This window comes from Grammomys surdaster, unplaced genomic scaffold (genome assembly GCF_004785775.1).
Source record: "Grammomys surdaster isolate TR1022 unplaced genomic scaffold, NIH_TR_1.0 278, whole genome shotgun sequence".
Classification (NCBI taxonomy): domain Eukaryota; kingdom Metazoa; phylum Chordata; class Mammalia; order Rodentia; family Muridae; genus Grammomys; species Grammomys surdaster.
The window spans coordinates 81392-96211 of NW_021604719.1; the positions used below are offsets into that span (position 1 = coordinate 81392).

General features: G+C 40.9%; 1 protein-coding gene across 1 annotated transcript in view; it reads right to left on the reverse strand.

Annotated features, from left to right (window-relative positions):
• The window catches only part of Lars (leucyl-tRNA synthetase), a 53019-nt gene that overhangs the window by 9579 nt on the left and 28620 nt on the right, over positions 1–14820 (reverse strand). The window contains exons 21-29 of the mRNA XM_028777128.1: positions 14593–14650; positions 13051–13114; positions 9062–9245; positions 7360–7450; positions 6032–6172; positions 5011–5151; positions 4529–4639; positions 2537–2647; positions 346–450 (exon numbers count right to left, since the gene is read on the reverse strand). Of these exons, the coding sequence (XP_028632961.1) occupies positions 346–450; positions 2537–2647; positions 4529–4639; positions 5011–5151; positions 6032–6172; positions 7360–7450; positions 9062–9245; positions 13051–13114; positions 14593–14650 (1006 nt within the window). The remainder of the gene's footprint in view (positions 1–345; positions 451–2536; positions 2648–4528; positions 4640–5010; positions 5152–6031; positions 6173–7359; positions 7451–9061; positions 9246–13050; positions 13115–14592; positions 14651–14820) is intronic.

The window sequence follows — 14820 nt, forward strand, 5'->3', positions numbered from 1 at the left end:
CACACACACACACACACACACACACACACACACACACACACACACACGCAAATCTCCTGATTGCTCTAAAGACAATCTAGGGAAAATCCCTAACCACATATGGCCCATGTGTTATGTATAAGATAACTAATAACTTTAGAAGGTAACAGATCATTTTATTTCTGCAACTTCTATATCCATTCATCCAAATGTTTTCATCTCAAAAACATTTACTAATTATATATTTGGTAAAAATACTAAATATAAAAGATGAAGTTAATGAAAAGTATCCTAGCAGGCTGTAAAGCTGGACTGTGTTTTTTATAGAAAACTATAGTAATTAACTACAATCCCTGGCCCTCTTACCTCAAGAGAATTGGTTAGGTAGACTATATTCTCCATAAGTACTGCCTGCTCATCAAATTCCAACTCTAAATCCAAGACTCGTGGCCCTTTCTTCTCCATGTTTTCCTAAGAGCCGAATGGTTTTGAAAACAAAATCACATTAAAGACATGTTAAAAGGAATCTATTTTTCTAAAGTAATCATTCTTTCAACTGATAAAATCTTTACATTTCAGTGGGTAAAGGAAAAGCCTTTGACTCATGGGTTTCCCTTATCTATGCTTGCTTGTTAATGAAATTACTTGCTCAGAATAATTGCCATTTAAAACAAGATGAGATTTTAGGTAGTACTGAAAAGACTAGAAGGCGTGGAGTTTTCAGATGCTGAAAATAAATGTGGTTTAACAACTGTTTATTTAGATGACTTACTGTACAAACCAAAAGAATCAAAAAAAGCATTAAAGAAATCCCTTGAGCTAATCATTTTTTAATTTTTTTCAAGATAACAAACATTAAAATTCCCAAAGATATTTCTGAAAGCTTATAGAAAAACTGACACTGTCATTCTATATAGGTATCCGGATAATCTTGTAATATTCAAAAGACAATTTCCTATTCTTAATTTCCTTCAACATTAAATGTTTGCTACTCAAAACATAATCTTAGTGGCCCAACTTCCTAAGTACACTACAGCTGTGTGATACAATGTGTCCTACTCACGGGACAGTGGCCCCACACTATTCCTCCTACCCACTGCTTTCCACCACCATCGGCAGTAGATAGGTGCTTTTATACAGAGTGTCAGGTACTGATCCATGCGTGCTGCAAGTGCTCCTCACCGCCTTCCTCCCATGGACTCAGCAGAAGGCAACCAGGCAGGTGCCAGTGCTGCTCTTAGCTTTCCTACCTACAGGACCACAAGCCAAACAAACTCCCAGTTTTTAGACAATTATCAGGCCTTGGTTAGAGGTGTCACTTGGTAGTAGGATGTCACATTTGCCTAACATGTGCAAAGCACTACATTTAATTGCCAACATCACAAAGGGGTGGGGTGGGGGACGTGTGAGGGAGGGAGTATCCAGTCTGTGGTATTCTGTTATAGTAGCAGAAAATGCAGTAAGACATCACCTAAGTTCTATTTCCTTTTCCATAAAAATACTAGGAAGCCAATTTCTTTAGAGACAGGCTCTCATATAGTCCAGGTTGTTTTCAACTTAATATGTCACTAAGGAGTCCTTGAAATTCTTATCCCCCTGTTTCAACCTCCCAAGTCCTGGAATTACAGGAATGCACCCAATCAGGTTTACTGTGGTGCTAGGGACCGAGCACACTGTGCATGCTAGGCAAGCTCTCCACCATGTGAGCCACATTCCCAGTCCAAGAAAGCTATTGTCTTATTCCCAGATTCTCAATCATTTTCAACATTTGCAAAACTACTCATTTCACACCCCTTTAGTCCCAGAATAGGAGAGGAAAAGGCAAGAAAGAGGATCTCTTAAGTTTGGTCTACAAAGTAAGTTCCAGGACAGCCAGGGCTACACAGAGACTCTGTCTTGGGCAGGTAAAAAAAAAAAAAAAAAAAAAAAGGCAGAGGCAGGTCAATCTCTGTAAGCACAAAGCCAGCCTGATCTACATAGAAGAGTTCCAGGCTAGCTAGGACTACATAGTGAGACCCTGTCTCAAAAAATTAACTAGTTAATTAATTAATTAATTAAAAATAAAAGAAAAATCTGATGCTGAGATCCTAAAGAACTCAACTCTTTAAAGAATTTAGCAGCTCAAAACATCAAGTCACTGCCCAAGCCACTAACTCAAATCTAACCACATACTATCACTGTAATTCATGCTGCTCTGCTTAAGCCACATAAATGTAGAATGGTTCCAGACAAGGGATCTACTGATAATACCCTAACATAAGGAAAAGAATGTATTTCTTCCCCAAAATTGGAAGGTAGGAAGGCAGAGCATGGAAATAATTCAATGCACCAACTCCAAGCCTAATTTTCCTCTAGAATGCATATTTTCCTATAGTCATCAATTTTCTAGATAAATTCAAAATCTGACTGTTCATGTCTCAATCACTGACTTAAAAGAGTTATTTATTTAGCACGTCACTGGAGGAGACTGTGTCTGAGATTTTTTCCCTTTCTCTCTCCTGTCCTAGCTAAACAGTTCTCAAGTGGGCACAGCTATCCAACATCCATACTCACTTACCTTAATCATGGCAACAAATGGCATAACTTTCTTCATATATTTCTTCAATTCTGGCAAATTACCTAGCTCACAAGCAATGACTTTGTTATCAGGCAATTTTCCATTGTTGGCCTAAAAATGGGAACAGGAGAGGGGTGTAAAGACAAGCATTTAGAAGATGATGCAAGACCACGGGTATGGCTGCCGGAACTGTGCCAGACACAGGAGGAGGCCTCAGCCGGCCGTTAGAGAAGGGTGCTGAGCCCAGCATCATGAAGTGCAAGTTCAGTGGAGAGGGCAGAAGGACCTTCCCCTCTGAATGGAAGAGGCATGCTTGTCAGTCCAAAGGAGAAACACAGTGTAGTACACTGAATATCTATTTATCTTCTTTAATAAAAGCAGCCCCTCCTGGAGACAAGCTCACCTAGTAAAAGACTGATGTGGTCATATAAAGATCTTGTCTTTAAGTTCAAAGATCTTAACATTTTGTGTGTCATATTAAAATGGAAAGCAACACATTTCTTATACAAAAGATACATGACTACTTTGGGGGCGACCCTCCACCCCATTATGTGTTTGTATGTGCACATGAGAGCAGGCGCCCAAGGAAGCGAGAGGCATCAAATCTCCCTGGAGCTAGAGTTATAGGCAGCTGTGAGCTGCCTGATGTAGGTGCTGAGAACCAAATTCAGATCCTTGGCAGGGGCCATCTCTCTAGCCCTGAAATATGACTGCTTTTTGAACACTTAGGGCTGAAGAGATAAGTCAGTGGTTAAGGGCCTTGGCTCTTCTTCCAGAGGTTCTGAGTTTAGTTCTCAGCGACTACATGGTGGCTCACAACTATCTATAATGAGATCTGATGCTGTTTTCTGGTGTGCAGACATACATGCAGACAAAGCCCTAACACATATATACGTAAATAAATATTTATTTTTAAAAAATACTTTCCTTTACAAGTGTGAAGAATAAAAAAGGATTCTCTAGTTTCTGAAGCTAAAAATAGTATCATTTCTGTCAAAACAAAACAAAAAAGCCCAAAACCTTATCATATATCACCGATGTACAAGCATGTATATGGTCCACACACAGACATACATACAAACAGGTAATATATACTTAAAATAATATACATATACTACTATAAAAATACACATAAATTACTTTTTTAAAAAAAGAAAACTTAAGAGTGGGCGGTAATGGCTCACATCTTTAATCCCAACACTTGGGAGACAAAGCCAGAAGGTTCTCTTGAGTTTGAGGGCAGCCTGGTCTATGGAGTGAGTTCTAGGCAGCCAGCACTACAAATCCTATCTCAAAAAAATCAAAAGAAAAATGAAAAGTTAGGGCCACCTTTAATCCCAGCATTTGGGAGGCAGGGGCAGGAGGGCTTCTGTAAGCTCAAGGTCTGTATGGTCTACAAGAAAGCTCCTGGCTACACAGTAAGACTCTCACACACATACATACACACACAATCAATCAATCAATCAAGAACAAAAAATCTGACCTAAATTAAACACTGAGCTTCCAACAAACAGAGCTGTCTCATTTCATAGATACTGAGCTGACATCTTTGAGACCATCCCATGAGCAATCACAAAGAAAACAGCAGTCTCTTAAGTAGTAAAGAGCAAAGCTTCAATTTACTCCAAATGCTACAAAGCTGAGTCTTTATAAATCCAATCACTGCTAAAGTCACAATGAATTCAAAGGGTAAATTCTGTCCCTGTGCTTCATCATTTTAATTATACATGCAAAAAAAAAAAAAATTTTTAAACCACACCTTTTAATTAGAAACAACTAGGTTCAATACATTTTTTTGTAAGAAAGCTTCAGAAATGTTGAAAGATGGTAGTTTTTCTCTTGGCATCCATGTATGAGCTACCAAGGATAACAAAGGACACTCTCTGCCTGGAGAGAATTGAAAAAGGCCACCTGTCTGTCCCTCCCCCATACCATTAACATCCTAAAACCAAAAATATCTTAAGCAGACAATACTGAGAGAAATCGCATCACCTCAAAGTGCCTCCGCAGGGTTGTCAGGGTAATGTGCTGCCAGACAGGGTAGTTCTTTGCTACATAGATGGTGCAGTGTGAGGGCCTCTGAGCTGGCTGCTTGTCAGTCTTCTGTACAGGAGGAGAAAAGAGAAACATGGATCCTGATGTAAACCAAAGATGAGAACACTCAGCATCTAGACCATCAACCTTAGCAATCAGAACATACACGCATAGACCTGTGGCCGTTAGAACATACATACTTCAGACCTTAAACTGTCAGAACATACACACTCCAGAATTTTAACTGTTAGAACATATGTGCCCCACACCTTGAACAGTTAGAACATACATGCTCCAGACTTTTAAGGTAGAATATATATGCTTCAGAGCTGTATCAGTGGTATACACAGCACTATCCATTTTAACCACTTAGTTTTCACCAGTTTGTACCCATGATAAGGAATGACCTCTTTTAAAAACTGTTTAAAGGATGGCATCACCTTCCCTTTAGCTGGCATCATGTAATTCTTGAGCCGTAATCTAAGGTCATGTGCTACTTCCATGAGATACTGTGAAGAACGAATCAACGACTCATCCACCGGACCTGCCACAGGCCATGAGGCATGCATAATTGAATCGGGCTTTAAAAAAAAAATGAGATTAAACAACACTTGCTTTCCAGGGCTTGCTTACAGTTTCACACCACAGCTACCATCTATAACCGTGTACCCCAAGTTCAAACCTGACTACACACAGCACACTTCTACAGTCCCTGATCTAATGTTCCCTAGAATTCAAGCTGTGAAGTCTGACTCTACATTCTTAATTAGCATCCATTTGTACAAGCATATTAATACCCACACACATATGCTCACTTTCAAAGAAAATTATGTAATGCTAATTTGCCTAAATTTAATCATTATTATATAAATTATGCATGCTCACAGTTTTTTCCCTATTAATACATCCAGTATTAAAAGTATGGCTAGTCAGCAGATAGATCACTAGCACATTTCTGTACGTGCTCATGACTAAAAAGGAACATGAAACAGGCCAATCTCCTGAGCTGCAAGCCGAGGAGAGATAACTGAATGGACCTTCACACTGTGACTGCTGACATACCACCCTTGACAGGCAGCCCTATATATGCCAGGAGTTTTATATAAAAAAGAACATTTATGTAAACATACCCTTACATCTTTGTTTATGAGCACTTGGTTCTGTTATTTACAGCTCTCTAAAGTATTTCCACCTTTCTAACCACTAGAAAAACACATCTGAACATATTCAATACAGATGGGAATCAAAGAATACACAGCAGACATAGGACCACATTTTTAACACATATACATTGTGCATGTACAAATGTACAAAAGCTTGCATGGATTTTTCAACCTGTTAGAATTATGATGATGAACCTATGACTATTCCTGAACTTCTTATAGGGAATAACATTATAACAACACTTACTTACTGAGGCCTAACCACATTCCCCAAAACATTTTGAACCCAACGGCATACCTTTCCCAGCAGTGTCCAGATGTGCTCACACAAATGTGGACAGAATGGAGTCAGAAGGATTGTCTGAACTTCAATAAAGCGGAACACAAGTTCTCTGTGCATCCCCTCTGTGGCCAGTTCACGGTATTTGTCTTTTGCAGCCTATACAAATTTCAAAATGGCTTGTCATTTTCCTCATCTTCTTTAAAAATGAAGATGAAAAATTCAGTTTCTTGGTTTTAAGTCATTAAGGATTAGCTTTGTAAAAATTATGATAAACATTTCACTTTATTTTGTAAAGTCTACAATATAAAAAGAATCTTTTATTAAGAGAATATCATGCATTTATATTAATGATTCTCAAGAAAGAAGTCTGGAAATGTAGCTAAGTAGCAAGAACACATGCCAGCAACATGCAAAGCTCTGGACTTAAACCAGAAAACTGTTTCAATTTTTCTCCATAACAAGGGGAAAAAAAAAACAGTACCAGAATTTTATTTGTGTGTCTACCTGCTCTGGAGTTTCTAAGACAGGGTTTTGCTAGGTATCCTAGGCTTGCTGTGCCTCCATTTTTATGAGCATGCTTTTTAATCCAGGCTAACCTCAAACTCATAGCAATCTTTCTGCCTTAGTCTTCCAAGTACTGGGATTACAGGCACAAGCTCACCAAGTTCAGCTCTTCCTTCCTTTCTTCCTACCTACCTACCTTTCTTCCTTTAAAGGCATTTTAAGGTGTGTCTATGTCAGTGAGACATAAAGCTAGACCTTTGAACTATTCATTCTCTAAGGTCAGGCTTTGAACAGTGCCCAGAGCAACATTAACATAAAGGGATTAGAATGCAAGATTTCTATGCTCAGCATTTGGCCTGATTTAACCACATCTAAAACCCAAGTTACATAAATCGCAGTGTGACATTTTACAAAACTGGTTGAGTAAAGCTACATGTGGCCCTTGAAATGCCAAACTTGGAAAAACAGTGACACCTTGTGGAAAAACTCAAGACAACACTGGCTTTCATGTGGATGGCAATTAATTACACCTTTGCCTTCATATTTATTAACTTAAAATGCTTTTGTGCAGCAAGACAGGGTTGGCACGTGCCTAACTGAAGACAGGAGGACCTCCCCTTAATGCTCAGGAGTAAAATAAGAGCAGAATTTTCTATATTAAGTAGATACCACAGACACAATGTCAAAGAAAACTACTTTCAAATCACAATTTATCAGAAAACTCACTGAAAAGACTGTCAGTCTGTACTTTGGACATGCAATTATTTCATAGCAAGGAGAAAAAGGCAGAAATACACCATATTAATGCTTACTTGGTTGACACCAAAAGAATAGCATACCTGAAACTCAAAAAAACCTGTTTTCAAAGCTTCTTTAAACATCATCTTTTCATAGTTTTGATCTGTTTTTATAATTCCTGCATTCATTTCACTATTGAATAGGGAAAGAAAATCTATTCAGTTTAAAGGCAACTATATTTTATGCACTTCATATTATTAGTGTACACTTATATGTATGTATTACATATTTATGACATATATCTGCCACATAGATTAATAACAGGCAAAATGAGTATGACAGCAGAAACATTACAGAGAGCTCAACACAAGGGCTGGGGAGATGGCTCATGAGTCCAGTGGTGGCACAAGCATGAGGGCTTGAGTTCAAATGCCAGAACCCAGCTACAGGCAGAAGATGCAGTGCATGTGTGTAACTCAGTGCTGAGTTGAGACGGGTGGCTGAGACAGGAGAGCCCCAAGAACCACAGTCCAGCTAGCCTAGCACACAGCAGCCCATCCATCTCAAACCAGGTAGAAGGCAAAGACCAATGCCTGCAGTTGTTCTCTCTGTGTGTCTCTGTCCCTGTCTCTCTCTGTCTCTCTCTGTCTCTCTCTCTCTCTCTCTCCACACACACACACACACACACACACACACACACACACACACACACACATACTTTTTAAATTTTTGATTTTAGAACAAAATTTAAAAATGCTTGGTCCTTAAAACTTTATCTACCCTCTTGTATACAATGTCAGCTTTCACTCTTCAGGGCTTCTATTTATAATAACACATTTAACACACTTAGCAGTGTTTTGTTACTGTTCCTGACTGCTAAGTTTCTTGATGGAGCTGGGCATGGTGGCCTGTAATCCGGGTACTTGGAAGGTTAAGTTCAAGGCCAGCCTAGGGTAGTGTGAGACCCTAACCCCAAGCACCTCCTCAATGTAAACATTGTTAACGATGCTTAAACATACTATAAAAATCGCCTAACTAACGTGGCAGCCAGGATTTACAGAGGTTGCACGGTAAGTAATAGATATCAGCCATTAGGAAACACCTCTTATCACCCTAGATTTAAATTGACCTAACCTAGCCCTGATTTTTTTCATCTCTTGTCTCTGAGCTCCATGTCCTGTACTTCAAATACCAGACCCTTCCCAATGTGATTTTCCCTTTCCCTGAAAGACTACTGTCTATTTTTTCAAGAGACCCAGAATTCCCAGTCTCCCTTGACAAATCCTCCTTACACCTATCTGGAGTCACAGTTAGTAGGCGATATGTCTTTCCAACAAGTCTTACTCATCTGTGTAGTACACTGAGTGAGGATCTCTCTCAACATAAGGCCAACGAATGTCTTGAATTTCTTTAAAAAGTTATTTCTTCTTTTCTCTCAACCTGTTTTTCCTGTCTCCATTTTATTCTACTGTAATATGAGACAGTGAAGGAAAGGTTATATAAAGAGGTTTTGGAGACACAGACAAGTTCATATCACAAGTTTCCTATTACTACCTACATGGAGGCATGTAATGAAACTGCTACCCCACAGTTTCTTCATCTCTAAAGCTGAGCTAGCTACACTGTCAGTGCCTGAGGCTGCTGGGAGGCTAGAATCAGAAAGAAGTGCCTACACACGTAGGCCCACAACAAACAGCAACTATTGCTATCATTTAACTTATTTTGGGAAAAAAAAAAAAAAAACAGACAGCCTGAAAATCAGACTTGGCAACTGCCATGGCAATAGTGCTGGCCCAAAACTACCTGGCAAACACACGATCATTGAATGAGTCGGCAGGTCCACTTCTGAGGCTGCTGCAGTTGGCGAGCATTTCTTTGACCCACTCTACCCATGTGTACAGACGAAGGATGCCTGCGTCTGCCATAGCTTCCACAAAGTTAGCATCTTCAACAGTGTCACCAGCATCAGCCAGAGCCAGGCGCATTCCTGGAAGAAAACAAAACCAGTCAGTCAGTTTAAAACATAGCTACTGACCGGGTAGTGATAGCACAGGCCTTTAATGCCAGCACTTGGGAGGCAGAGCAGGCGAATCTCTGTGAATTACAAGTCAGCCTAGTCTACAGAATGAATTCCAGGACAGCCAGGGCTACAGAGAGAAAGTGTCTTGAAAAAAAAAATATATATATGTGTGTGTGTGTGTGTGTGTGTGTGTGTGTGTACTTGGGAGCTAGAAGCAGAAGTTCAAGATCATCCTTGGTACATAGAAAGTCTGAAGCCATTCCAAGCTATGAGATAATGTCTCAAAAAAGAAAAAGCCACACACTCATATTCTAGGAAAAAATTATGCACTCAGCTGGGTACATGTAAATTAAGAAATAACAAGTGTTATAAATGACTGTCCTGGATCAACAGCAAAAATAAGGCTCTGAACTTTTACAATACTTCTGTGGCCTCTGTATCACACTTGTATTATTTGTGCTCTTTGTATCTGTTTGCACACACTCAGAACAAAGCATACTGAGATGACAACTGAACTCAGGCATGGCTTTTGCTATGAGAAGTGAGACAAGCAACTAAGGCTGAGCCTTCAGGAATAAGAGTGTCTGTGGGAGGAACACCAGGATGGCAGTCTTCATTTATGTGGTCTGAGGTGCCATGCCTGACAAGTGGGGTGAATATGAAGATGCTTTGGAAAGTTAAAGGCTTAGAAGAAATTCTGCAGTCTAAGATTATGCACAGGGTCGAGCCTGGTAGCAGCGGTAACAGAGGCTACCTGGCCTCTTGTGAGCAGTTAAGAATTTCATCTGAGGCCGAGATGACAGCCAAGCAGGAAGCCGTTTGCATAAAGGAGCAATTGCAACAAGAAAGGAAGATGCAGCAGCATCCCTCTTGTTAGCCTCTGATCTGGCAAGTAAATTAGAAAGATGAACAAGAGGATGAGGTGTAGGTGCCCGCTTGCCTCTTCTTAAGACTTCAGGGCTGGAAGAAAAAGCAAGTAAAAGTTAGATCTATGTTCAAAAGCTCTTCCTTGGATCTAAGAACTTGCAACACTTGGGAAGATGCAGAGAGTGAGGAGGAGCTCTCAAGTTCAACCTACAGTAGAAAAAGGGAACCTCTGTAATCCAGTGTATAGATGGGGTATTAACAATGGTCGAATGCAAGAAATTAGTGTGATCAGGAAATATTCAGCATCTCAACTGCTAGAATTAGGGAACATTTTTAAAACAAGCAATGATAGAGCCTGTCTCAGTCTAGCTTGTAAAGCTATGGGACATGGGGGCAGATGGGATCAGTCTAACTGTACGGAGGCAAAGAAAGTGAGTACTGTAACTTCCCATCCCCACTAAGGCAAAGGCTACATAACTGTGACAGTATAAGGGAAACTGGTCCCTAGTAGACTAGCTTATGAAAGCCATTAGGAACACTTGGTTATCTCTATCTAAAGTCCCCATAAATATCAAGAACTGGAGAACCACAGAGGAGGCAGACACTACTGAGGGAACAGGAATAGCAACAACTGAGTTTGAACCCAAGTTCACTGGACTAGATTGAACGCTGTTCACACAGAGGTAGTTAAACACATGGTTGATCCAGTGGGGACCTCAAGAATGGCTTGTAGCTTAGTTTCTGGTCAGGCAAGATCTTTAAAAGTAGGAAAGACTTTGGCAGCTCTCAATGACTTAGAGTAGCATGTAAAGAGTGTCTACACAATAGAAGAACAGGCTAGAGGAAACAGGAGAAAAGTAATGCAGAAGGAAGGGGTCTGTCTGGGTTACTCAAGGCAGATGTGGCAAGATGTGTGTTGAGCTGTAGTTCCAAAGAAAAAGTTGACAGAACACCAAATTGTGTGCTAATAAGCTTCTCTAAAGCCTGAGGAGCAGTTCACAGAAAACATTCATGACAGACCAATACAAGTAAAGATGATTAAGCCCATCCCAGGGGTGGGGAATTATCCTCCCAGACTAGAGAAAGTACACTTCCCTCAGGAGAAGGTTAATCTAGGGGTGAAGATGGTTTGCCCAGTCAGGAACTTCCCCAACAACCAGGTGTGGTGAATAAAGAGGCTACAAGCCACTGTGCCAACCTGGGGCCACTCTTACCGAAGGAGCCAGCAGGTGCAGCAGAGGTAAACAGGGCCACATTCACCTTTGGCCCCTGAGTCAGCCTGAGTAGATCAAGTCAGGCTCACTGGGTTTACCAGGTATGGAGAAATGTAGGAAGACTCCATGGACGAGCTCCAGGATATGGAAATGTAATGGCTCAGAGAGAATGATCGGGGATTAGAGGGAGCTAATTAAGTTATCGTCTCCTATCAATGCTTTGTACCCAGCCTTGCTCTGTGGAGGAAGCAACTGATCCAAATGGATGGAATATCCATGCTGTACAAGACCTTGCTTGTGTTCGACTTTAGTGTCTTAGCTCCTCGGTCACCTGACACTTGCTGAGGACAGATGACAGCAGACTTTCAAACTGTTTCACCAAGGTCATCTTTGTAACTTAATTGTTACAGGACAGTGACTCAGGATGTTATCTGTCCTATCTATCCTCTGGAGGTTTTGTTATACAGATGACATAAAGCTAACCTGAGTGCTCTGCAGATTTGGAAAGCCACTGGAGTGACAACCTGGTACAATGGTACTTCTAACTACTCTGCAACCCAGCGGGGGCTAGGTTAATTAAAAGAAAAAGAAATCCAACAGGTACCCTGTACATGGGTGAAAGGACACTCCCAGGAGCCATAAGTTTAATGAATAAGAGCACCAGTGCCAGGGACGGGGTACCTTCCTGAGTTGTTGGCCAGGAAAGCCCCTCAGGCCCCACAAATCATAAAAGCTATTACTATAGCTGGTGGTTGTATACCAGGACAAGACAGTAAGACACGATTTCCAGAGATACCACATGTGCATGCTTTGACTGTAGGACAAAGAGAGATTAGCTGGGACTGAAATGGAAACTCATGCCCTGCTGACTGGCTTTTATAGTACCTGAGGTGACCACTCAGGCTGCTGGTGGAGAACTGTCACCGACATTCCTGCTTGGCTATCTTCCCTGTGTGCTAAAATACCAAGATGATAGGTAAGATGTACCTGCTTGTGCAATAGTGGTCAGCTGTCACAGGTAAGACCAACAGCCTTCCATTTGGACTAAAGGCCTGCTCTAAAATTCATATCTGGTATTGGAAGCCAAAACAAAAGCCTGTGACTGGGAAAGTCCTAAGCCCCAATGGAAAAACATCTAGTAAATGGCTTTACTAGACGGACGAGAGGCACATGTCGAGCTGCCTTCTAAAGCATTCGCACACATAGATCACTGTTCTTATCAGCCTCACTGACCGGGGAAGCCTCTGAGAACTCAGGAGAATCACCCACAAGTTTGTTGGCCAGCTAATCTGAAGCACACAGAGCAGAGAAAACAAGAGACTCAAACCAAGGTGAAGGGAGAAACAGCTCAAAAAAGCTGTCATCTGTTCACTGTAGACAAAGTTGTGAAACAAAAAGCAGCTGTCATCTGACAGCCACATATGCACCACAGTACAAGTGTACTCACCCTCACACAAATATCATACACAGACACACACAAACAATAAACATCTTAAAAGACTCTAAATACTTTGAATTTTTTCTTGAATAGATTGTATCAGCAATTCTCGTGATTTAGCTTACATATTATGCTTATCAACAAGGAAAACATGAGTATTTAAATTTTTGTTAAAGGTAAAAGAATAGGCAACAACCTGAACTTATCTTCTGCAACCCTATCTGAATAATAGCAAGGATAAAAATGTACTCACCATCAGCTGAAAATTTGTCAACAGCTTGGCTCAAAGTGAGGAAGTTGCCTGTAGATTTTGACATCTAAAAAAAAAAAAAGCAAGCATTGATCAGGCATTGATAATTTTCATAAATAAAACAATCCAAGTTAAGTTAACCAGAGTGGTCATGATGAGTCAAAGGAAAGAGAATCTGAAAATGAAGGACAAAGCAGGTGATGACTAAAGAGAGGCAAGCACTGAAGCTGAGGCAACCAAGGATCTGCCTGGGTTCCCAGCCACCGAGCAACTAGGACAGGGTCTACTGTGACCTCTGAAAGGCTAGCTGAGACAGAATGGTCTTGACTGGAACAGGGAACACTGGCTGCTTACGCAGGGAAGAGCCTTGCTAACACAAAGTCATAGGAACAGAAGAGACTCACTCCCGAGAGTAAAGTGAGGTTTTCAGGACCATCAGCAGCACTCAGAGAAGCAGCACTCACAGCAGGCTAAGAAGATGCCATATTCTAATAGGCTCTCACTATGTTGTCCTGGAGGGAATGGAGCTCATCAACAGCCACCACCTTCCTCTACCTCCTAAGTGCTGAGATGAAAGGCATGGGCCACTGTACCCACCAAAGAGAAGAACTTCTAAAATCACCTTTGGCTTTTAGGGCACTGTCTCTATCCGACACTACACACTGTAACCTGTACCATCTACTTGTTCAGTCTATATATCCACTGTAACACTTACAAAGATCTGTTCTCACTTTTATTTATGAATGTGTGAGGGTAAGTGTGTGAGAATGCACATGCCTAGAGTCCAGAAGAGAGCATGAGATCCTTGGAGCTGTAATGACATGGGTCAGCTGAGTGGTCTGAGCCATGTTTTAGCTCCTACTGTAATACTTAGAACAACAACCCTGCTGATACACTAACATTCATTGGTTGTCCAATGAACCTAAGGTACTAATGCAGAAATAAATGCAGTCACTTTTGAGGGAGGGTGTGTGTGTGTGTGTCTGTGTCTGTGTGTGTTTCTGTGTCTGTGTGTGTGTGTCTGTGTTTTCAATTGAGCAGGCATTAGAGGGACAGATGAGGGAAGGCTGCACAACTTTTCACTCAGAAACGATTTACTGAGATAAACCCTACACAGCCAGCAAAAGGGACAATATTCCTAAAAGTGTTGGGAGGCAGCCATGTTGGCAGAAACATTATTAGCACTTCATGACATAATTTCATGACCCCTGAAGCTCCAAATTCTCTTGTTCTTCAAGAGCTGTAAGCCACAGTACCAAACAGAAAGTCCCAGGTATTCTCTCCTGAGTCAGAGTTCTAAGATTTCTATGTGCTTGTCCTCAGCTCCATTCCCTCACCTCTCCTCCAGTCCTAATTTGAATCATTCTTAATACCAGTACTCTAACAAACCTCAGGACGGACTAGCTGCTCTGCTTACTCAAAGATTAAAATTTAGTTCAGCTATTAGTCCTAAAGAATTCAAATAGCTTTTCTTAATTCAAACTAATTCATATATATTTCTGTTACTTTTTTTCCTCAGCTGAAACATCTTGCCCAAAGCCTCACCTTCTCAGAGTTGAGCAGCAGGTGTCCATTTGCTCGAACAGAAACAGGCCACTTGTCACTTCACAGGCACAAGTTGCAAGACAGAAAACAAAAAGTACAACAGAATTACAGTTCTCCATGATACCCTGAAGTAAATGTTAACAGTGAGCAGTGTGTTGTTGAGACAAGACCACTCACTGCAATTGTGGGTGGCTTTTGTTTCACAGTTCTTGGGCTCAGAAACAGGGC